General features: G+C 42.5%; 1 protein-coding gene across 3 annotated transcripts in view; it reads right to left on the reverse strand.

Annotated features, from left to right (window-relative positions):
• pigg (phosphatidylinositol glycan anchor biosynthesis class G (EMM blood group)) overlaps positions 1-25,090 on the reverse strand; it is a 348,519-nt gene that overhangs the window by 204,778 nt on the left and 118,651 nt on the right. For all 3 annotated transcript variants that reach the window (XM_079839043.1, XM_079839044.1, XM_079839045.1), the window contains one exon: positions 9,238-9,376. In XM_079839043.1, the coding sequence (XP_079695169.1) occupies positions 9,238-9,376 (139 nt within the window). The remainder of the gene's footprint in view (positions 1-9,237; positions 9,377-25,090) is intronic.

Below are 25,090 nucleotides of genomic sequence, written 5' to 3' on the forward strand. Positions count from 1 at the left end.
TCCATCCATCCATCCATCTATGTACTATGTATCCATCCATCCATCTATGTACTATGTACTATGTATCCATCCATCCATCCACTCATTTATGTATTTATGTACCATGTATCTATCTATCCATCCATCCATGTATCCATCATCCATCCACCCATCTATGTAACTATGTACTATATCCATCCATCCATCCATCCATCTATGTATCTATGTACCATGTATCCATCCATCCATCCATCCATCTATGTATCTATGTACTATATATCCATCCATCCATCCATCCATCTATGTATCTATGTACCATGTCTCCATCCATCCATCCATCTATGTATCTATGTACTATATATCCATCCATCCATCCATCCATCCATCTATGTATCTATGTACCATGTATCCATCCATCCATCCATCCACCCATCTATGTATCTATGTACCATGTATCCATCCATCCATCCATCCATCCATCCATCCATCCATCCATCCATCCATCCATCTATGTACCATGTATCCATCCATCCATCCATCCACCCACCCATCTAATTATTTATGTACTATGTATCATCCATCTATCCACCATCTATGTATTTATGTACCATGTATCCATCCATCCATCCATCCATGTATCTATCCACCCATCCATCCATCCATCCACCCATCCACCTATCACGTTCCAGTGCTGTTCTTCAAACTGACACCAAAATGAAGACATATTTACATATTAAGGCACGGATGCAGATCACTCGATGACACTGAATAAAAAATGTTTACACGCTAAATCTATAATATATTCTTCACATCAATAAGACAGACATCAGCGTTAAGTGTGCTTATGAATCTGTAGCGCTAACTCAAAAACTGCATTTATAATGTAGCTGAATGGTGTTGTGGTGCTTTTGCGTTGTCCTCGCTGGCTTTGCACACTAATAAACAAGTAGATCCCTGATGAAATGCTATATCAGACTGAATCGATCACAGGAGTCTGAACTTGTGATGCAAAATCCTACAGGAGACCCCAAGGAGTCAACTGAGGTCAAGTTCATGAAAATAAAGCTGCGTATTAAACAAGTGTAGTTTCACCTGCGGTCTGATGGGCGATGAGGTCAGCATGCAGCGGGTGTGAATATGAGCTCATCTTTAAATAAAAACAGCGGAAGCTGGTGTGAATGTGTGTGAGAGAGCGTGTATAAATGAGTAAGAGATCACCAAAATAGATCAGGCAGAAAAAGAAACAATTATCACATTCACCCTGACAGTCTGGAGCAGACAGATGCCACACCACACTTTCATTTCAAGAGAAGAAGAGAGAGAGTATAGGGATGAGTAGAAGTGGATAATGAGCATCTCTCACAGATTTTCACACTCTAGGGCGTGAGTATAATGTGTGTGTGTGTGTGTGTTTATCCACACGTGGTTAAAACAGGCGTCATGGTCCACATGCGTCATGTGCGAGCTGCATCACATGATCAGTGTGTCTCTGTGTGTCACAATCAATTACCCGCTGGATTCAATGCAAAGGAATCCATTATAAAACAGTGGGGGGAAAATGAATTATGCTTTATATTATTAGACAGAGATGAATCAGTGGGTAATTTAAAACCTCCGGGGCATAAAATGATCCAGCAACTCTCTTGCCGCAATCCTGTAATGCAATCAAACGGTCACAGACATTTGTGATTTAAAGGGGTCATGACATGAGATATCAAATATGCCTTGATCTTTCATATATAATAGGTCTTTGAAACTTGCAGGATGTTTAAAAAACTTTGGTAGATAGTTTTAAATGCCCTTCTCATTGTAAACTAATTACCTTAAAGGGTTAGTTCACCCAAAAATTAAAATTCTGTCATTAATTACTTTTGTCGTTGGACACTCGTCAGACCTCCGTTCATCTTCAGACACAAATGAAGATATTTTAGTGTAAATCTGATGCTCTGAAAGGCCTCCATTGGCTCAATGCACTTTACACTCTCAAGACCCTTAAAAGACACTAAAGACGTCGTTACAAAGTCCATCTCACTACAGCGGCTCTACAATAACTTTATGAAGACGAGAATAGTTTTTGTGCGCAAAAAACCCTAAATAACGACTTATATAGTGATGACGATTTCAAAACACGGCCTCATGAAGCTTCGAAGCGTTATGAATCAGTGAGTCGATTCATGATTCGGATCGCGTGTCAAACTGCTGAAATTTGGCGATCCAAACTGCTGATTCGACTCACTGATTCATAACGCTTCGAAGCTTCATGAGGCCGTGTTTTGAAATTGTCATCATTTGAAATTGGGTTTTTTTGCGCACAAAAACTATTCTCGTCACTCCATAAAGTTATTGTAGAGCCGCTGTAGTGAGATGGACTTTGTAACGACGTCTTTAGTGTCTTTTAAGGGTCTTGAGAGTGTAAAGTGCATTGTGCCAATGGAGGTCTTTCAGAGCCATCAGATTTACACTAAAATATCTTCATTTGTGTCTGAAGATGAACGGAGGTCTGACGGGTGTCCAACCACATGAGGGTGAGGAATTAATGACAGAATTTTCATTTTTGGGTGAACTAACCCTTTAAGCTAAGAAAACAGCCCATTTTGATAATCTGAGTTCTGTGATGTCCCACAGACAAAAGCATTTGCATATCCCCGCCTCCAGATCAAGACTTTGACCAATAGTTACGCATCAATGCACGATAGGCTCCGCCCACTGGCGTTCAGTCTCTTAACGGCTGACACAACGGATGTGAGCGTCACAACAAAAGCAAACAGAAGCCATTATAATGACTGATGCTGTCTACACTGATACAGCATACAGATGTGTGTCCAGTTTCTGCCGGCCACGCTCTTCAGTCTGCCGAAAACAGGACCAATGGAAGAGTGGAAGAACTTCCCTGTGACTTGTCCAGTTTAAACAGCTGGTTTGAGTCTCTGTCCAGACTTCAGAGGGATTCCGGCATCGGAAACAAGTGGGTGGTTTATTTAAATGGCATCCTGGATTGTGTCGGAGGATTATATGTTTGTTCGGAGCATTTTATTTTGTATTGTGCTGTGGTGCCAAATCCTTACACTTGGCCATTTTTTCTGATTCTAACACATCAACTCTGAGGACAAAATGTTCACTTGCTGCCTAATATATCCCACCCACTAACAAGTGATGAAGAGATCATAAGTGTTATTCACTTCACCGGTCATAATGTTATGCCTGATCTCTGTATATCTCACAATTCTGACTTTCTAATATGCAATTGCAACTTTATATCTCGCAATTCCGAGAAGAAATGTCAGAATTGTGAGGTAAAATGTAGGAATTATCTTTTTGAAATGTTTTATTCTGTGGCGGAAACAAGTTTCCATAGAAAACAGCTTTAGTTTACAGTATAATAACGTAAAATCTTTTACTTTGGTGAGCAGAAGAGACTCTTTCAAACACAGAACCCAAACTTCTGAATGATGTACATACTATTATAATGATGTGACATCATGGAAAACGCCATTTAAAGAATTTAAAGTCGACGTAATAACATACGTTGAAGTGAAAGAAGATTTCACAAGACCTAAAATTAGATTTTAGATTTTATTCACTGGGAAATGATTGAATTGAAACTACTGTAATCATTATTAAATAAATGCTATCCACGTTAAATTACTACATTTCCTACAATTTTGAGGATCAGAGAGGCTGGAAGGTGGTCATGAAAAACCAAATTTTGGTGCAAGAAACCTTGACTGACAACTTGCAAATAATTACAAATGTTCAAGCAAAGAAAGTGTGAAACACAGCAAGCTCTTTTTTAAGAATAATTGCCCTCCATCAGGTCTTGATTGTATGAAAAACATCTACACTTTGAGCTCTAACAAAAGCACAAAACACCTCTTGCAAAATGATTTCAAATGTGAGAATAGTTCAAACAGATGCGTATAAGAATCTAAGAATATCTTGCACAGTTATTAACGCTGATCTGAAAAATGCAACTGTTTTTGATTTAAGCATTGCTCGGTTTCATGCGCTGAGCTTTCCCGTTTCTTGAGCTTTTATAGCAGAGGGTAAATACAGTAACACTAAAAAACATCCCTTCTCTTAAATGCATTGGTGAATATGCTTGTTATTATCTGTTAATCTGATTTAAAAAAAGGTAAATATGAAAAATCATCACTTCAGTCACACTAACTCACATTGTGACTGATTTACAAAAACATTTATAGTGTGTAAAGCTTCTTTGCCAGAGCCTGGGGACTATTCAAGCCCTTGTTTAGCTGGGAAATCTGTCATACGGGGATTATTGGATACGGCTTAACAACTGTGGGAGGAACTTGGTGCAGAAAATCCTGGCCAATATACTTTACTGAAGAGCTAAGACATCAAATATACAGGCCAGGCTTAAAATAACTTTTCAAACAGAGCAACTTCGCACTTGGAATCGATAGAACATCCTCCAAAATGTTTCTCTTGAACTTCAAAGAGTCGCAGAACCTTTGCGTTAACTTAATGTGAGTAACCTTTACTTCAAAACACCATGAGATAACGTCATTTTCAAGGATTTTTGGACAAGGCAATAGTCAAATTCACCAGAGAAACCCCTGTAATATTTCAGAAGGGTATAGCTGGACACATGACACGCATGCATGATTTCCCCCATAGACTCTGACTCTAAAGAGGTCATTGGTCATAAAAGTGCTACAATAAATACTAACCCCTTAATCTTTGCGTGAGGAGACTCCGCCTCCTTTTGGAGGAACCACCCACTTTCATAAGGTCTTAGGGCAGGGGTCCAGACTGCGACCTTTTCCCCCGCTTGAGGTCGCACTGGTGACAATTCTCTGTTATAAATAGGGTTGGGTACCGAAATCCAGTTCCAATATGGCACCGGTACTTATATAACCGGTTTGTACCGGACCGAATCAGAACGCAGATTTCGGTTCCTCATTTCGGTGCCAAAATTCAAACGTGCTTTTGCACTTTGGCTGAACCAGAGACAGACGCTCAGCGCTGGTCACATCACAACTATTCAGTGTTTTCAACCACATCTCATGACAACTATTCAGTGTTTTCAACCACATCTCATGACAACTATTCAGTGTTTTCAACCACATCATGTTTATTTCAGGTTTCAGACATTTAAATGCTCATAAGTACTAGCAAAAAACACACACTGATGTCTATGGAAGCAGCTATGACAATCCTTTCAGACGGTTATAATTTGACTAACGTTACATGTTTTATTCACATCAGATACATGCACATTATACAGTAACTATATCGTTTACTCTATTCTTCTTCCAGTTCACCGCTCACTTACTTTCATGTATTTCGTGAGACGAGAATGAACTCAAGTGTTGTAAATCCGACAGATCCGATTCTGAGGCGCAAACTAACATGGCGCCGCCCATTGCGCTTTATAGATCAACTAACACACATTCACTCACACATTTGAACATCAGATAGTTCGTGACACAGTTAAGAAGTTTGTGAATATTTTAGAGGCGATGCGTTCTAAAATATTTAGCCAGAGAATATGATCATATTTCAAAATAAAGCTGAAGCTTGAAGCTGGTTTGTAGCAGAGCAAGAATACAGACGACTGCTGTTATTACTGTAACTGTTATTAGAGTTATATTAGGCCTGTTGTAGTCGGGTTAGGTGGCTTAGGTTTTACTGTGAATTTGTAAATAAGTAAATTATAATTTGTAAATAAGTAAATTGTTTTGTATTTATTTATATTCATACATTTAAGTATACATTAAACTTTTAATAAATGGTTCAATTTAAATAAAAAATAAATAAATAAAAAGCCATTTAATGTCATCCACCTTGTTTTGTGGCCTTTAAAAAAAAAAAAGTATCGGTTCAGGCACCGTTTAGGCACCGGTACCGTTTTAAAAGTATCGGTTTGGCACCGGAATCTAAAAAACCCAAACGATACCCAACCCTAGTTATAAACCACAGATATCAGATCAAACAGAGCTGACGTGAAGACCAGGAGAAACCATTGAGCCGTGAACGAAGATCATTGGTTTCAGTCCACAAATCACCAACATTCACTGTAGTAACACCACACAGATTTACTGTAGTAACACCACACAGATTTACTGTAGTAACACCACACAGATTTACTGTAGTAACACCACACAGATTTACTGTAGTAACACCACACAGATTTACTGTAGTCCACATGGTATTGTAGAAGAAACAGTCGAATTTAATTTTTCATCTCAGGGTTCGTACGACCTTTTGAGAGTGAAATTCAAGCACTTTTCAAGAGCTTCACAGCTCTAAATATAATCCATTTTAATGTTATTTTTAATGTGATGATTCGTAAAACTAAAAGTTTAAAGGTGTAGGCCACTTTGGTGGCAAACAAGCACTTCACAATACATGAAATGACCACTATAACCAGTAGATGGCAGCAGATGAGCACTCACTGACTCATTAGCCATTTCCACTCCTTAAAGGGACATGCCGACCTTTTGGGACTTAACTTATTCCCCATATCCCCCAGAGTTAGATAAGTCCATACACACCATTCTCATCTCTGTGCCATAACTCTGTCTGACGCACCCACCGCTAGCCTAGCTTAGCACAAAGACTGGAGGTAAACAGCTACAGCTAGCCTAGCTTAGCACAAAGACTGGAGGTAAATGGCTCCAGCTAGCCTAGCTTAGCACAAAGACTGGAGGTAAATGGCTCCAGCTAGCCTACTGCTCAATAAGTGACAAAATAACACCAACATTTTCCTATTTTGTTGTGATGTGTATAGTTACATCGTGTACTACGACCGACAGAAAATTAGAAGTTGCACCGCTGCACTCATGGGACGGCTCAAAGTTCCTTGATTATTACGCAGAAATGAGAGTATAGTTCCTAGACATATCGGTCTAGAAAATCACAACTTTTAATTTTCTGCCAGTCTTAGTACACAATGTAACTATACACATCACAACATGTAAAGAGGAAAATGTTGGCGCTATTTTGTCACTTATTGAGCAGTAGGCTAGCTGGAGCCATTTACCTCCAGTCTTTGTGCTAAGCTAGGCATGCTGGAGCCATTTACCTCCAGTCTTTGTGCTAAGCTAGGCAAGCTGGAGCCATTTACCTCAAGTCTTTGTGCTAAGCTAGGCTAGCTGGAGCCGTTTACCTCCAGTCTTTGTGCTAAGCTAGGCTAGCTGGAGCCGTTTACCTCCAGTCTTTGTGCTAAGCTAGGCTAGCTGGAGCCATTTACCTCCAGTCTTTGTGCTAAGATAGGCAAGCTGGAGCCGTTTACCTCCAGTCTTTGTGCTAAGCTAGGCTAGCTGGAACCGTTTACCTCCAGTCTTTGTGCTAAGGTAGGCTAGCTGGAGCCTTTTACCTCAAGTCTTTGTGCTAAGCTAGGCTAGCTGGAGCCATTTACCTCCAGTCTTTGTGCTAAGCTAGGCAAGCTGGAGCCATTTACCTCCAGTCTTTGTGCTAAGCTAGGCTAGCTGGAGCCATTTACCTCCAGTCTTTGTGCTAAGCTAGGCTAGCTGGAGCCATTTACCTCCAGTCTTTGTGCTAAGCTAGGCTAGCTGGAGCCATTTACCTCCAGTCTTTGTGCTAAGCTAGGCTAGCTGGAGCCATTTACCTCCAGTCTTTGTGCTAAGCTAGGCTAGCTGGAGCCATTTACCTCCAGTCTTTGTGCTAAGCTAGGCTAGCGGTTGGTGCATCAGACAGAGTTATAGCACAGAGATGAGAATGGTATGTATGGACTGATCTAACTCTGGGGGATACGGGGAATAAGATCAAGTCCCAAAAAGTCGGCATGTTCCTTTAATATATGGAAAAAGTAGGCAAAGTCACAAAGTCTCATGAAAAACACCTTTTCATCAAATTGTGACTGAATTACACAGAAAACAAGAAAAGATCTCCTTTTATAATCACTGAAGCTGATGGTCAGTTCAGTGTGAGACTATAGAAAAACAATTGTACATTTGAGTAGAAAATGTAAATTTTCCCTAAAATAATTAATTTAAGGATCTGAGCTCATGGTCTGAAGCTCACGGCGCAGGTGCTCTTAGGGTGTGTCCGAATCCACTTTTGCTAGTTTAACCACGGAAAAAGCGGTCGTCACGCGCGGCTCATGGTCTAAAAGGGTCGTCCCTCGTCTCTTAATGAGTCATGGGTGTGTTTTGGGCGTAACGTGCAATAAACCAATCAGAGCCTCATCTCCCTTTCCCTTTAAAAGCCAGTTGAGCTGCACCATGAGCGGGTTCACTATTGACATGAGGAGAGACTGAACGCTTCTCCAGAGAGAGAGTGTGTGTGTGTGTGTGTGTGCTGCTGCGCATCCCTATGTGTGTAATAATCAGAGTGTGCGTGTGTGTCTGTGTGTGCTGCTGCCCTGTGTGTGTAATAATCAGAGTGTGTGTGTGTGTGCTGCTGCGCATCCCTGTGTGTGTAATAATCAGAGTGTGTGTGTGTGTGTGTGTGTGTGCTGCTGCGCATCCCTGTGTGTGTAATAATCAGAGTGTGTGTGTGTGTGTGTGTGCTGCTGCGCATCCCTGTGTGTGTAATAATCAGAGTGTGTGTGTGTGTGTGTGTGCTGCTGCGCATCCCTGTGTGTGTAATAATCAGAGTGTGTGTGTGTGTGTGTGTGTGTGTGCTGCTGCGCATCCCTATGTGTGTAATAATCAGAGTGTGTGTGTGTGTGCTGCTGCGCATCCCTGTGTGTGTAATAATCAGAGTGTGTGTGTGTGTGTGTGTGTGTGCTGCTGCGCATCCCTGTGTGTGTAATAATCAGAGTGTGTGTGTGTGTGCTGCTGCGCATCCCTGTGTGTGTAATAATCAGAGTGTGTGTGTGTGTGTGTGTGCTGCTGCGCATCCCTGTGTGTGTAATAATCGGAGTGTGTGTGTGTGTGTGTGCTGCTGCGCATCCCTGTGTGTGTAATAATCAGACTGTGTGTGTGTGTTGTGCACCACCTATAGGCTCATATCACTAACACACTCTTTAAATAACACACAAATACTGCACTTTTGACTTTAGAGCAGGTGTGTGTTGGTCAGTGGTTTTCAGTTCCTCACAATAGCAATGCTCCTGATCACAGCTGGTGTTCAGACCAGACACCCATGGGTGAACAGATGTGCAGTGCATGTGATATTTAAACAACGAGGAGCTGGACATGAACATGAGAGCTGCGATAGGGCTGAAACTAGCAGAACACACTTGTATCGCGCCTGGCGTTGCATTGCTCCGGGTGTAAGATAGGGCCCAATGTCTACTTGAAATATTCACTTGTCAGTGCTACTCACCTTTCCTCCTGAAGGCGGGGCTAATGAGCACGAGTGGCGTGTTGATTTCCGCTTCAGACGATCCACCGTGACTGCCGGTTTCAGACATGCCGTGATCTCCACACAGAACCAGCAGGTTGGGCAGCGTCCCTTCAGATTCCTGAAACACACAAATTAAATACACATTTTTCATATATTAATCAAAATAAATATGTTTATTAATTAATAATAAACAATATATATATATGTAACATTAATACAGACGTGTCAAATTATGCAGATGCACAGACACATACACAGAATAAAGATATTGCACTTAAAGGGTTAGTTCACCCAAAAATGAAAATTCTGTCATTAATTCCTCACCCTCATGTGGTTGGACACCCGTCAGACCTCCGTTCATCTTCAGACACAAATGAAGATATTTTAGTGTAAATCTGATGCTCTGAAAGGCCTCCATTGGCTCAATGCACTTTACACTCTCAAGACCCTTAAAAGACACTAAAGACGTCGATACAAAGTCCATCTCACTACAGTGGTTCTACAATAACTTTATGGAGTGACGAGAATAGTTTGTGTGCGCAAAAAACCCTAAATAACGACTTATATAGTGATGACGATTTCAAAACATGGCCTCATGAAGCTTCGAAGCGTTATGAATCAGTGAGTCGATTCATGATTCGGATCGCGTGTCAAACTGCTGAAATTTGGCGATTCAAACTGCTGATTCGACTCACTGATTCATAACGCTTCGAAGCTTCATGAGGCCGTGTTTTGAAATCGTCATCACTATATAAGTCGTTATTTAGGGTTTTTTTGTGCACAAAAACTATTCTCGTCTCTTCATAAAGTTATTGTAGAACCACTGTAGTGAGATGGACTTTGTAACGACGTCTTTAGTGTCTTTTAAGGGTCTTGAGAGTGTAAAGTGCATTGAGCCAATGGAGGCCTTTCAGAGCATCAGATTTACACTAAAATATCTTCATTTGTGTCTGAAGATGAACGGAGGTCTGACGGGTGTCCAACCACATGAGGGTCAGTAATTAATGACAGAATTTTAATTTTTGGGTGAAATAACCCTTTAATTTTGCAAAATCGATAGAAAATGAGAGCAATAGATTATTGCTTAGAATCTGATCATTCTAGATATGCAATAATTCAGATTTTTTTATGATGAATTCTTGTATTTTAAGACGGAGGTCTGGGTGTGGGACAGGTTTACAACATTAAAGGGGGGGGGAAACACTCAGTTTCAGTCAGTCTCATGTCAATCTTGAGTACCTATAGAGTAGCACTGCATCCTGCATATCTCCGAAAAGTCTTTATTTTTATTATAATTATAAAAGAAAGATGCGCTGTTCCGAGTCTTTCCGGAAAAAGCCGTGCGGCTGGGGGCGTATCGTGTGGGCGGAGCTAAAGAATGTCGAGCGCGCGCCGCTGTTACTGTGTTGCGTGCGTCTGAGAGCTGCGTCATCCCTAAAAGCGGAAAAAAACTTTATTCAACATAAAAAATGGCTTTTAATCAGATACAGCCATACATCTATGATCCGGAATCAGACCCAGAGGCTGAAGTTGAACAGGAGCAGCAGCAAAAACGACTAGAGTAGGACGTCTCTATGTGGTATAAGTTACACTAACTATATAATATGTTTAGCGGCTTGTGTTATTTAGAACACCATGTCAAGCGCGAGTGTTACAATGTGTGTGTGTGTGTGTGTGTGTGTGTGTTTACGCGTGGTTTGTGAAGACATGATTTGTAGTAAGCGGACTGGTTTTGCGCGTCAGGCTAGTGTTTACATAGAAAGACATGGAATAGTAGCGCATTTGAATGAAGAACCGCGCTTATTTAGTTCAACATATTTCCCCATTCTTTGTGTATTGTTGTTTGGAGTGCTTTTACAATACACAAACATACACATATAGTGGCCAGCTAAACAAATGTACACAATATACATCGCATGCTCCATTGATCAATACGTGATCATGTTTGGGCTAACGTTACTTGATGGGCATAGGCAAAAACAGACATTTGAAGCAGTCAAACCTGCGGTTCCAACGTTGGGACCTTTATCGTTGGGACCGCTCCATCCTTCAGTATTAGGCGATCTGAAAATCCGGCGTCGAACTGGGCCTTGTTTATAAAACAATCGGCACCGAAATGCAGGGAACAGACATAAATATTTGCGCAACTCAGTTGTTGATCCGGAAAAGCAAATTCCATCTGTATGAGCCAGCGCTTTGATGGGCGTAGCCTATTGCTTTCACGCGCTCTCTCTCTCTCGCGCGCGCGCGCTCTTCCGGTAGAATTGTCCGTACGGCCCATATAAGGAAATTCCGCCCTGTTGACGTCAAGCGGACCCATGATCGAAAAAAACTTTCCGAAACTTATGACTAACAGGAAGTACTAATTTTGGCAAAGAAATACTCCCATCAAACGTCCACCTTAGCTTATGAAACGGTGTCCATGTTTAGCATGGGAATCCAAGTCTTTAACAGTGCCAAAAGATCAGTATGCATGAAACAGCATTTCACCCCCCCTTTAAAAAAAACAGGCAGCAGAAAATATAAATGGTGAAGGCACTGCAAAAAGTGGATTAACAAAAAAAAGTTTTTTCTGCTCAACAATGTTTCATTTATTTAATCAAAAATACAGTAAAATTGTGAAATAATATTGTGATTTAAAACAACTATTGTCAATGTGAATATATAGTAAAGTGTAATTTATTCCTGTGATCAAAGCTGAATATATCATCATTACTCCAGTCTTCAGTATCACATGACCCTTCACAAATCATTCTCAGATGAGGATCTGATGATCAACAAACAAACAGAAACAAACCCCTTACAGACCAAAAGTGATTGAAGCACTATCTTGTCAGTTTTCAGGAGAATCCGCTGTGTAATTGTGTGTGTTTATGTGCACAAGAGGAAGCGAGTGTGTTGGAGAGATGCTGGATTGCTGTCCTCTCCACTGGAGCAAATCACTGAGGTTTGAGCGCTGAGCCGCAGGGACACGTGTCTCTCTCTCTCTGCCATCAGGGACACGGGACGATCAGCTCCGTTTCACATCAAAGAGTCTCACTTGATGCACACACACACACACACACACACACACACACACACACACTGAACAGCCGTCCTTCACTCACTCCTGGGCCTCATAGCGCTACACTCTGAGCCCTAACGCTACAGTAATGAAGCTACGCTAACAACAAGTCCTCTGCTCACAGCGGTTCAAATATTTATGAGCCCACTAAACGTATGCTAATGACTACCCTTCCCTCCCGCCAGAGCTAATGCACGCTAATGACACGCCGCATGAATAAAGCCATTTGAAAACACAGCCTCGCGGCCTATTATCCACGCCGTGTGGTAAAATAACAGCGTGCTCTGACAGGTGTGATTTAAGTCACGAAAGCGCTAACCATAAATTAGCTGAGGAAAATCTTAATATGCTGTGATTGACCAACACATCACTGTCAGCTACAAGTTAAACAGTTCCTGGTGTCATTCAGTAAACATTAGGACATCTGGATAGTAGAAAATATAAATGATAAAGCACTGCAAAACGTTTAAAGGGATATTTCAGCGCTGGAAAGTTGAATGTGTATTTAAATTGGGTAATTTGTGTAAGTAGTTGAATGTGAAATTGTTTTAGAAGTTGGTGCCTTCTAGACTGAGAAAAGTCAGAAAATATACACTGACCTAAAGGATTATTAGGAACACATACTAATACTGTGTTTGACCCCCTTCCGCCTTCAGAACTGCCTTAATTCTACGTGGCATTGATTCAACAAGGTGCTGAAAGCATTCTTTAGAAATGTTGGCCCATATTGATAGGAGAGCATCTTGCAGTTGATGGAGATTTGTGGGATGCACATCCAGGGCACGAAGCTCCCGTTCCACCACATCCCAAAGATGCTCTATTGGGTTGAGATCTGGTGACTGTGGGGGCCATTTTAGTCCAGTGAACTCATTGTCATGTTCAAGAAACCAATTTGAAATGATTGGAGCTTTGTGACGGTGCATTATCCTGCTGGAAGTAGCCATCAGAGGATGGGGACATGGTGGTCATAAAGGGATGGACATGGTCAGAAACAATGCTCAGGTAGGCCGTGGCATTTAAACGATGCCCAATTGGCACTAAGGGGCCTAAAGTGTGCCAAGAAAACATCCCCCACACCATTACACCACCACCACCAGCCTGCACAGTGGTAACAAGGCATGACGGATCCATGTTCTCATTCTGTTTACGCCAAATTCTGACTCTACCATCTGAATGTCTTAACAGAAATCGAGACTCGTCAGACCAGGCAACATTTTTCCAGTCTTCAACTGTCCAATTTTGGTGAGCTTGTGCAAATTGTCGCCTCTTTTTCCTATTTGTAGTGGAGATGAGTGGTACCCGGTGGGGTCTTCTGCTGTTGTAGCCCATCCGCCTCAAGGTTGTGTGTGTTGTGGCTTCACAAATGCTTTGCTGCAGACCTCGGTTGTAACGAGTGGTTATTTCAGTCAAAGTTGCTCTTCTATCAGCTTGAATCAGTCGGCCCATTCTCCTCTGACCTCTAGCATCAACAAGGCATTTTCTCCCACAGGACTGCCGCATACTGGATGTTTTTCCCTTTTCATACCATTCATTGTAAACCCTAGAAATGGTTGTGCGTGAAAATCCCAGTAACTGAGCAGATTGTGAAATACTCAGACCGGCCCGTCTGGCACCAACAACCATGCCACGCTCAAAATTGCTTAAATCACCTTTCTTTCCCATTCCGGCATTCAGTTTGGAGTTCAGGAGATTGTCTTGACCAGGACCACACCCCTAAATGCATTGAAGCAACTGCCATGTGATTGGTTGATTAGATAATTGCATTAATGAGAAATTGATTAGGTGTTCCTAATAATCCTTTAGGTGAGTGTGTTTTTGTCTCATATGGACGAAAGACAACAAATCCCAGAATGCACTTGCTTCGCTGCCCTACGAGGCTACTCCCAAGCCACTCCCACCGGTTACAGCTCTTGCCCACCGCAGCACCGCCCCACCGTCTTTTTCATTTTTATAGTAATAAAATAATTTAGTTCAGTTAAAGAACAGACACTGCAATTAAAAACTGAACGTATGTGCTCAATACAGCTCAAGCGGAACGAGAGTCTCAGCACAAACACAGCAGGATCAGATCTCATTTATCACAAGAGCGAAGAGCTGAGCAGAGCTAAGCACAGCATTTTTTCACAGCCTCAAGGTCATTCACGGTGCGTGTCCAGTCTGGCGCGTTTTCAGTTCATGCCTATGGAAGCTTAACTTTCATAGGAATTAATTGAACACACTCACTATGGGTGGGTTAAAAAAATGCAGAACTAGCTCCTTCTACACGCTGTAGTCTCTAGCCTCTGGCCAAAGACACAAGATAATTTTCCAGACACAAGATACACAAATCTCTCGTCTCACGGGGATATGGGTGTGTGTGGTTGTGTGTGTGTGATCCAGTTTTCCCTTTAAATTAAGTTTTTTTAATTTTAAACTCACTTAATTTTGATAAATCTTTCAGAAAACTAGACTTAAGTAATTTTGCATCTCCAGTAAATGTACCTTGATTTACAGTCCCCACTGCAGTCAATAATTTTATCCTTTAAAACTCATCTTTGATAATCAAAATGACATAATTAAACTTTTTCTGTGAAAGTATTTTATTCATGCCTTAAAATAGCTTGCCTGTAACTCGACACCCTTAAGTATATCCAGAAATATGAATATGCAAATTAGCCCCGCCTCCACTCACTCACAGCAGCTCAGATTACCAGATCCACCTGCTCAACTTTACTGTAATAAACGCTGCATGATGGCAAGTAGAAATACTGGTTTAATTCAGTCAGAAACTGAATCAGAAGAAGAGGAAAAGTGAATTAAATGGTAATTAATATGATTAACCTTTGGCTTGACTGCGCTATCAAACAGCTAATAATGTGTTGCTAACATTACACAAACCATGTTCCCGTTGGCCATCTCAGAGTCAGACGCTGCCGTCTGAAAATCACCATCTAACATCATAGAAAGTCAGTGGAGAATTGGTTGAAGGGATTGGTCACATGTTTGTGACGGAAGGAAACTTTGAGACTGTCTTTGGGTCACTGCAGTTTTAAAGAGAAAATACTCAGCAATGGTGTTGACTGATGAATCTGCACAAATATTAAAAACACCACACGGACACATACAACATTAAACCCTTGATTTTCACCACAGGATGTCTTTTATAGAGAATATTTGTAATGAAAAACACATCAAAAGTACTCAGTAAAACCCCAGAGTCCACAAAAACCCTTTTAAAATCTGACTAACCCAGCTTGGTAGCCAGTTAAGACCAGAAAGCCATATTAGGCTGGTTTAAACAGTTTTAACTTAAGGGGTCCTATAATGCCCCTTTTTACAATTATGTAACATAAGTCTCTGACGTCCCCAGAGTGTGTGTGGGAAGTTTCAGCTCAAAATACCCCACAGATCATTTTTATAGAATGTGAAAATTGTCACTTTTTGAGTGTGAGAAAAAACGCAAACATTTTGTGAGCGTCCCTTTAAATGCAAATGAGCTGCTGCTCCCGCCCCCTTTCAGGAAGAGGGCGGAGCTTCAAGATTTAATCTTAGCAGCTCTGATTATCTCATCCAGACACACACTGAACATGACAGAAACTGTTCAGCCTTTTACGAACAAACCGGAGTCGGAAAATTATGGAGAGACTCAAGAAGAAGAGACGACATGTAGAATGAGACAGGACGTTTCTGAAGGGATAGCTGATGAATTTATGAGTTAACTATCTTCAGCCATCGATTAGCATATTCTGTCATGATGATCTATAAAGTGCTGGTGTGGGAATTGTTGTGAGATGAGCCAGAAAATATCTGCTGATGAAGAGAGAAAAGGGATAGTTTAGTTTAATTACGGTTTTAACTGATGATATCATAATCAACCATCCCTTTAAGAAGGACCTGAAAGAGACACAGCAGCAGATTCAACAATGGAGATCTGTCCTAAAAAAACACGGCTATTTCTGGCCAAATCTAAGCAGAATTTCACCTCAATAATGGCATGAGGATGGCCGCCCATGAAGGGTCCTGTCGGCCGACAGCTGTTAGTAGTTTGTGGTATTTTAGGGCTCTCTGCTCCTGCGGCGAGCCTGAAATAAACTGCTCTCATCATCACACTGAGCTGCTGTAATGGAGATGGACGAGAGACACAGTGTTCATATCACAGGATAAAGATAAAGAACACCCGACAACGCCAGGAAAATACAGAACTCCACATAAAAATATAAAGTGTTTTTCTTTCCCTCCTTCATAAGGTGATTTACTGTTCTCCCCCGTGTCACCATAAAAACACTCTGAAAATTTCCCCTCATGATTTAATACTCAGAAGCTTAAAGCAGAACAAAACTAATAAAGAAAGGTGGCATCGTACCAAAAGGAGCTTTGTAAAATAATTCAACATGAAGCCTCCACCACCGGGAGTTCAGACTTAATTCTGTAAAACAGAGATGCGTGTGAGTTTTATCTGAGAGATTTGTTAAGACGTGACTGTTCAAGTAGGAACGGACTATTAATAAGTAATTCCTGACTTCAGGATAGAGTGATAATGTGAGAATGGAAAGAGGTAAAAGAAGGAAAGATGCCACCTGGCATTTTAATAGCTTTCAGAGAAACCAGAGGAATTGCAGGCAGACAAAGTGAGCCATTATTTACTCATCAGGGGCCGGAATCACAAAACATTTTATCTTAGCACTAAGAGTTCTCCTAAATAGGCTTTAAGAAAAAAAAAACTCTTAACTGCTGTTCACAAAGCTGCTGAGAGCAACTTTTACTAAGTAACAGAGAGAAGTCTGAAACTAAGAGTGAGGGCGGGGTTGACCTTGTTGCTATGGATGATGTCATCACACTTACCAACTATGACCACAGTGATTGGCTGATAGGGGAGGGGTCTTAGTCAGTGATATAAATATTGCAGAATGAGGTATCATGTTGCCATATTCAAATAAAGACTTTAAAAAGTAGGCTAAGTGTCACTAATTAAACAAGTATATGCTCAGCTAATTGTCGGCCTCTTGCATGTCTTCATCTCGAGAGATTGCAGAATTCAAGCGACAAATTATGTTTTATAAACAAAGTTTGTGAGGAGCACGTTCAAACTCTATCTAATCAGCACGAGAGGAAGAATATATACACAGTTTTCTGTTGAGGAGGATTGTTGAGGAGGATTGTTGAGGAGGATTGCTGAGGAGGATTGCTGAGGAGGATTGTTGAGGAGGGTTGTTGAGGAGGATTGCTGAGGAGGATTGCTGAGGAGGATTGTTGAGGAGGATTGTTGAAGAGGATTGTTGAGGAGGATTGTTGAGGAGGATTGTTGAGGAGGATTGCTGAGGAGGATTGCTGAGGAGGATTGTTGAGGAGGGTTGTTGAGGAGGATTGTTGAGGAGGATTGTTGAGGAGGATTGTTGAGGAGGATTGTTGAGGAGGATTGTTGAGGTGAATTGTTGAAGAGGATTGTTGAGGAGGATTGTTGAGGTGAATTGTTGAAGAGGATTGTTGAGGAGGATTGCTGAGGAGGATTGTTGAGGAGGATTGTTGAGGAGGATTGTTGAGGAGGATTGTTGAGGAGGATTGTTGAGGAGGATTGTTGAAGAGGGTTGTTGAGGAGGGTTGTTGAGGAGGATTGTTGAGGAGGATTGTTGAGGAGGATTGTTGAAGAGGATTGTTGAGGAGGATTGTTGAGGAGGATTGTTGAGGAGGATTGTTGAGGAGGATTGTTGAGGAGGATTGTTGAGGTGAATTGTTGAAGAGGATTGTTGAGGAGGATTGCTGAGGAGGATTGTTGAGGAGGGTTGTTGAGGAGGATTGTTGAGGAGGATTGTTGAGGAGGATTGTTGAAGAGGGTTGTTGAGGAGGATTGTTGAGGAGGATTGTTGAATTGTTGAAGAGGATTGCTGAGGAGGATTGCTGAGGAGGATTGTTGAGGAGGGTTGTTGAGGAGGATTGCTGAGGAGGATTGTTGAGGAGGGTTGTTGAGGAGGATTGTTGAGGAGGATTGTTGAGGAGGATTGTTGAGGAGGATTGTTGAAGAGGATTGTTGAGGTGAATTGTTGAAGAGGATTGTTGAGGAGGATTGTTGAGGAGGATTGTTGAGGAGGATTGTTGAGGAGGGTTGTTGAGGAGGATTGTTGAGGTGAATTGTTGAAGAGGATTGTTGAGGAGGATTGTTGAGGAGGGTTGTTGAGGAGGATTGTTGAGGAGGATTGTTGAGGAGGTTTGTTGAGGAGGATTGTTGAGGAGGGTTGTTGAGGAGGATTGTTGAGGAGGATTGTTGAGGAGGTTTGTTGAGGAGGATTGTTGAGGAGGATTGTTGAGGAGGATTGTTGAGGAGGATTGTTGAGGAGGATTGTTGAAGAGGGTTGTTGAGGAGGGTTGTTGAGGAGGATTGTTGAGGAGGATTGTTGAGGAGGATTGTTGAAGAGGATTGTTGAGGAGGTTTGTTGAGGAGGATTGTTGAGGAGGGTTGTTGAGGAGGATTGTTGAGGAGGATTGTTGAGGAGGTTTGTTGAGGAGGATTGTTGAGGAGGATTGTTGAGGAGGATTGTTGAGGAGGATTGTTGAGGAGGATTGTTGAAGAGGGTTGATGAGGAGGGTTGTTGAGGAGGATTGTTGAGGAGGATTGTTGAGGAGGATTGTTGAGGTGGATTGTTGAGGAGGATTGTTGAGGTGGATTGTTGAGGAGGTTTGTTGAGGAGGATTGTTGAGGAGGATTGTTGAGGAGGATTGTTGAGGAGGATTGTTGAAGAGGATTGTTGAAGAGGATTGTTGAGGAGGGTTGTTGAGGAGGGTTGTTGAGGAGGATTGTTGAGGAGGATTGTTGAAGAGGGTTGTTGAGGAGGGTTGTTGAGGAGGATTGTTGAGGAGGATTGTTGAGGAGGATTGTTGAGGAGGATTGTTGAGGAGGATTGTTGAGGAGGATTGTTGAGGAGGATTGTTGAAGAGGGTTGTTGAGGAGGGTTGTTGAGGAGGATTGTTGAGGAGGATTGTTGAAGAGGGTTGTTGAAGAGGATTGTTGAGGAGGATTGTTGAGGAGGATTGTTGAGGAGGGTTGTTGAGGAGGATTGTTGAGGAGGATTGTTGAAGAGGATTGTTGAGGAGGATTGTTGAGGAGGGTTGTTGAGGAGGATTGTTGAGGAGGATTGTTGAGGAGGTTTGTTGAGGAGGATTGTTGAGGAGGATTGTTGAGGAGGGTTGTTGAGGAGGATTGTTGAGGAGGATTGTTGAGGAGGATTGTTGAGGTGAATTGTTGAAGAGGATTGTTGAGGAGGATTGTTGAGGAGGATTGTTGAAGAGGATTGTTGAAGAGGATTGTTGAGGAGGGTTGTTGAAGAGGATTGTTGAGGAGGATTGTTGAGGAGGATTGTTGAAGAGGATTGTTGAAGAGGGTTGTTGAGGAGGGTTGTTGAGGAGGATTGTTGAGGAGGATTGTTGAAGAGGATTGTTGAGGAGGATTGTTGAGGAGGATTGTTGAGGAGGATTGTTGAAGAGGATTGTTGAGGAGGATTGTTGAGGTGAATTGTTGAAGAGGATTGTTGAGGAGGATTGTTGAGGAGGATTGTTGAAGAGGATTGTTGAAGAGGATTGTTGAGGAGGGTTGTTGAAGAGGATTGTTGAAGAGGATTGTTGAGGAGGATTGTTGAGGAGGATTGTTGAGGAGGATTGTTGAGGAGGATTGTTGAAGAGGATTGTTGAGGAGGATTGTTGAGGAGGTTTGTTGAGGAGGATTGTTGAGGAGGATTGTTGAAGAGGATTGTTGAGGAGGGTTGTTGAGGAGGATTGTTGAAGAGGATTGTTGAGGAGGATTGTTGAGGAGGATTGTTGAGGAGGGTTGTTGAGGAGGATTGTTGAGGAGGATTGTTGAGGAGGTTTGTTGAGGAGGATTGTTGAGGAGGATTGTTGAGGAGGATTGTTGAGGAGGATTGTTGAGGAGGATTGTTGAGGAGGATTGTTGAAGAGGATTGTTGAGGAGGATTGTTGAGGAGGTTTGTTGAGGAGGATTGTTGAGGAGGGTTGTTGAGGAGGATTGTTGAGGAGGTTTGTTGAGGAGGATTGTTGAGGAGGATTGTTGAGGAGGATTGTTGAGGAGGATTGTTGAGGAGGATTGTTGAGGAGGATTGTTGAAGAGGATTGTTGAGGAGGGCTGTTGAAGAGGATTGTTGAAGAGGATTGTTGAGGAGGATTGTTGAGGAGGATTGTTGAGGAGGATTGTTGAAGAGGATTGTTGAGGAGGATTGTTGAGGAGGTTTGTTGAGGAGGATTGTTGAGGAGGATTGTTGAAGAGGATTGTTGAGGAGGGTTGTTGAGGAGGATTGTTGAAGAGGATTGTTGAGGAGGATTGTTGAGGAGGATTGTTGAGGAGGGTTGTTGAGGAGGATTGTTGAGGAGGATTGTTGAGGAGGTTTGTTGAGGAGGATTGTTGAGGAGGATTGTTGAGGAGGATTGTTGAGGAGGATTGTTGAGGAGGATTGTTGAGGAGGATTGTTGAGGAGGATTGTTGAAGAGGATTGTTGAGGAGGATTGTTGAGGAGGTTTGTTGAGGAGGATTGTTGAGGAGGGTTGTTGAGGAGGATTGTTGAGGAGGATTGTTGAGGAGGATTGTTGAGGAGGATTGTTGAGGAGGATTGTTGAGGAGGATTGTTGAAGAGGATTGTTGAGGAGGGTTGTTGAGGAGGATTGTTGAAGAGGATTGTTGAGGAGGATTGTTGAGGAGGATTGTTGAGGAGGGTTGTTGAGGAGGATTGTTGAGGGGGATTGTTGAGGAGGTTTGTTGAGGAGGATTGTTGAGGAGGATTGTTGAGGAGGATTGTTGAGGAGGATTGTTGAGGAGGATTGTTGAGGAGGATTGTTGAGGAGGATTGTTGAAGAGGATTGTTGAGGAGGATTGTTGAGGAGGTTTGTTGAGGAGGATTGTTGAGGAGGGTTGTTGAGGAGGATTGTTGAGGAGGTTTGTTGAGGAGGATTGTTGAGGAGGATTGTTGAGGAGGATTGTTGAGGAGGATTGTTGAGGAGGATTGTTGAGGAGGATTGTTGAGGAGGATTGTTGAAGAGGATTGTTGAGGAGGATTGTTGAGGTGAATTGTTGAAGAGGATTGTTGAGGAGGATTGTTGAGGAGGATTGTTGAAGAGGATTGTTGAAGAGGATTGTTGAGGAGGGTTGTTGAAGAGGATTGTTGAAGAGGATTGTTGAGGAGGATTGTTGAGGAGGATTGTTGAGGAGGATTGTTGAAGAGGATTGTTGAGGAGGATTGTTGAGGAGGGTTGTTGAGGAGGATTGTTGAGGAGGATTGTTGAGGAGGATTGTTGAAGAGGATTGTTGAGGTGAATTGTTGAAGAGGATTGTTGAGGAGGATTGTTGAGGAGGATTGTTGAAGAGGATTGTTGAGGAGGGTTGTTGAAGAGGATTGTTGAGGAGGATTGTTGAGGAGGATTGTTGAGGAGGATTGTTGAAGAGGATTGTTGAGGAGGATTGTTGAGGAGGGTTGTTGATGAGGATTGTTGAGGAGGATTGTTGAGGAGGTTTGTTGAGGAGGATTGTTGAGGAGGATTGTTGAGGAGGATTGTTGAGGAGGATTGTTGAGGAGGATTGTTGAAGAGGGTTGTTGAGGAGGATTGTTGAGGAGGATTGTTGAGGAGGGTTGTTGAGGAGGATTGTTGAGGAGGATTGCTGAGGAGGATTGTTGAGGAGGATTGTTGAGGAGGATTGTTGAAGAGGATTGTTGAGGAGGATTGTTGAGGAGGATTGTTGAGGAGGATTGTTGAGGAGGATTGTTGAAGAGGATTGCTGAGGAGGATTGTTGAGGAGGATTGTTGAGGAGGATTGTTGAAGAGGATTGTTGAGGAGGATTGTTGAGGAGGATTGTTGAGGAGGATTGCTGAGGAGGATTGTTGAGGAGGATTGCTGAGGAGGATTGTTGAGGAGGATTGTTGAAGAGGATTGTTGAAGAGGATTGCTGAGGAGGTTTGTTGAGGAGGATTGTTGAGGAGGATTGTTGAGGAGGATTGCTGAGGAGGATTGTTGAGGAGGATTGTTGAAGAGGATTGTTGAAGAGGATTGCTGAGGAGGATTGTTGAGGAGGATTGCTGAGGAGGATTGTTGAGGAGGATTGTAGAGGAGGATTGTTGAGGAGGATTGTTGAGGAGGATTGCTGAGGAGGATTGCTGAGGAGGATTGCTGAGGAGGATTGTTGAAGAGGATTGTTGAAGAGGATTGTTGAGGAGGATTGTTGAAGAGGATTGTTGAAGAGGATTGTTGAAGAGGATTGTTGAGGAGGATTGTTGAAGAGGATTGTTGAAGAGGATTGTTGAGGAGGATTGCTGAGGAGGATTGTTGAGGAGGATTGTTGAAGAGGATTGTTGAGGAGGATTGCTGAGGAGGATTGTTGAGGAGGATTGCTGAGGTGGATTGTTGAGGAGGATTGCTGAGGCGGATTGTTGAGGAGGATTGTTGAGGAGGATTGTTGAAGAGGATTGTTGAAGAGGATTGTTGAGGAGGATTGTTGAGGAGGATTGTTGAGGAGGATTGTTGAAGAGGATTGTTGAGGAGGATTGTTGAGGAGGTTTGTTGAGGAGGATTGTTGAGGAGGATTGTTGAAGAGGATTGTTGAGGAGGGTTGTTGAGGAGGATTGTTGAAGAGGATTGTTGAGGAGGATTGTTGAGGAGGGTTGTTGAGGAGGGTTGTTGAGGAGGATTGTTGAGGAGGATTGTTGAGGAGGATTGTTGAGGAGGATTGTTGAGGAGGATTGTTGAGGAGGATTGTTGAGGAGGATTGTTGAGGAGGATTGTTGAAGAGGATTGTTGAGGAGGGCTGTTGAAGAGGATTGTTGAAGAGGATTGTTGAGGAGGATTGTTGAGGAGGATTGTTGAGGAGGATTGTTGAGGAGGACTGTTGAAGAGGATTGTTGAGGAGGATTGTTGAGGAGGTTTGTTGAGGAGGATTGTTGAGGAGGATTGCTGAGGAGGATTGTTGAGGAGGATTGTTGAAGAGGATTGTTGAAGAGGATTGTTGAGGAGGATTGTTGAAGAGGATTGTTGAAGAGGATTGTTGAAGAGGATTGTTGAGGAGGATTGTTGAAGAGGATTGTTGAAGAGGATTGTTGAGGAGGATTGCTGAGGAGGATTGTTGAAGAGGATTGTTGAGGAGGATTGTTGAGGAGGATTGTAGAGGAGGATTGCTGAGGAGGATTGTTGAAGAGGATTGTTGAGGAGGTTTGTTGAGGAGGATTGTTGAAGAGGATTGTTGAGGAGGATTGTTGAGGAGGATTGTTGAGGAGGATTGTTGAGGAGGATTGTTGAAGAGGATTGTTGAGGAGGATTGTTGAGGAGGATTGTTGAGGAGGATTGCTGAGGAGGATTGTTGAGGAGGATTGTTGAAGAGGATTGTTGAAGAGGATTGCTGAGGAGGATTGTTGAGGAGGATTGCTGAGGAGGATTGTTGAGGAGGATTGTAGAAGAGGATTGTTGAGGAGGATTGTTGAGGAGGATTGTTGAGGAGGATTGCTGAGGAGGATTGCTGAGGAGGATTGTTGAAGAGGATTGTTGAAGAGGATTGTTGAGGAGGATTGTTGAAGAGGATTGTTGAAGAGGATTGTTGAAGAGGATTGTTGAGGAGGATTGTTGAAGAGGATTGTTGAAGAGGATTGTTGAGGAGGATTGCTGAGGAGGATTGTTGAGGAGGATTGTTGAAGAGGATTGTTGAGGAGGATTGCTGAGGAGGATTGTTGAGGAGGATTGCTGAGGTGGATTGTTGAGGAGGATTGCTGAGGCGGATTGTTGAGGAGGATTGTTGAGGAGGATTGTTGAAGAGGATTGTTGAAGAGGATTGTTGAGGAGGATTGTTGAGGAGGATTGTTGAGGAGGATTGTTGAAGAGGATTGTTGAGGAGGATTGTTGAGGAGGTTTGTTGAGGAGGATTGTTGAGGAGGATTGTTGAAGAGGATTGTTGAGGAGGGTTGTTGAGGAGGATTGTTGAAGAGGATTGTTGAGGAGGATTGTTGAGGAGGATTGTTGAGGAGGGTTGTTGAGGAGGATTGTTGAGGAGGATTGTTGAGGAGGTTTGTTGAGGAGGATTGTTGAGGAGGATTGTTGAGGAGGATTGTTGAGGAGGATTGTTGAGGAGGATTGTTGAGGAGGATTGTTGAAGAGGATTGTTGAGGAGGGCTGTTGAAGAGGATTGTTGAAGAGGATTGTTGAGGAGGATTGTTGAGGAGGATTGTTGAGGAGGATTGTTGAGGAGGATTGTTGAAGAGGATTGTTGAGGAGGATTGTTGAGGAGGTTTGTTGAGGAGGATTGTTGAGGAGGATTGCTGAGGAGGATTGTTGAGGAGGATTGTTGAAGAGGATTGTTGAAGAGGATTGTTGAGGAGGATTGTTGAAGAGGATTGTTGAAGAGGATTGTTGAAGAGGATTGTTGAGGAGGATTGTTGAAGAGGATTGTTGAAGAGGATTGTTGAGGAGGATTGCTGAGGAGGATTGTTGAGGAGGATTGTTGAAGAGGATTGTTGAGGAGGATTGCTGAGGAGGATTGTTGAGGAGGATTGCTGAGGTGGATTGTTGAGGAGGATTGCTGAGGCGGATTGTTGAGGAGGATTGTTGAGGAGGATTGTTGAAGAGGATTGTTGAAGAGGATTGTTGAGGAGGATTGTTGAGGAGGATTGTTGAGGAGGATTGTTGAGGAGGATTGTTGAAGAGGATTGTTGAGGAGGTTTGTTGAGGAGGATTGTTGAGGAGGATTGTTGAAGAGGATTGTTGAGGAGGGTTGTTGAGGAGGATTGTTGAAGAGGATTGTTGAGGAGGATTGTTGA

The sequence above is a fragment of the Gobio gobio genome, assembly GCF_949357685.1.
Source record: "Gobio gobio genome assembly, chromosome: 16".
Taxonomy (NCBI): domain Eukaryota; kingdom Metazoa; phylum Chordata; class Actinopteri; order Cypriniformes; family Gobionidae; genus Gobio; species Gobio gobio.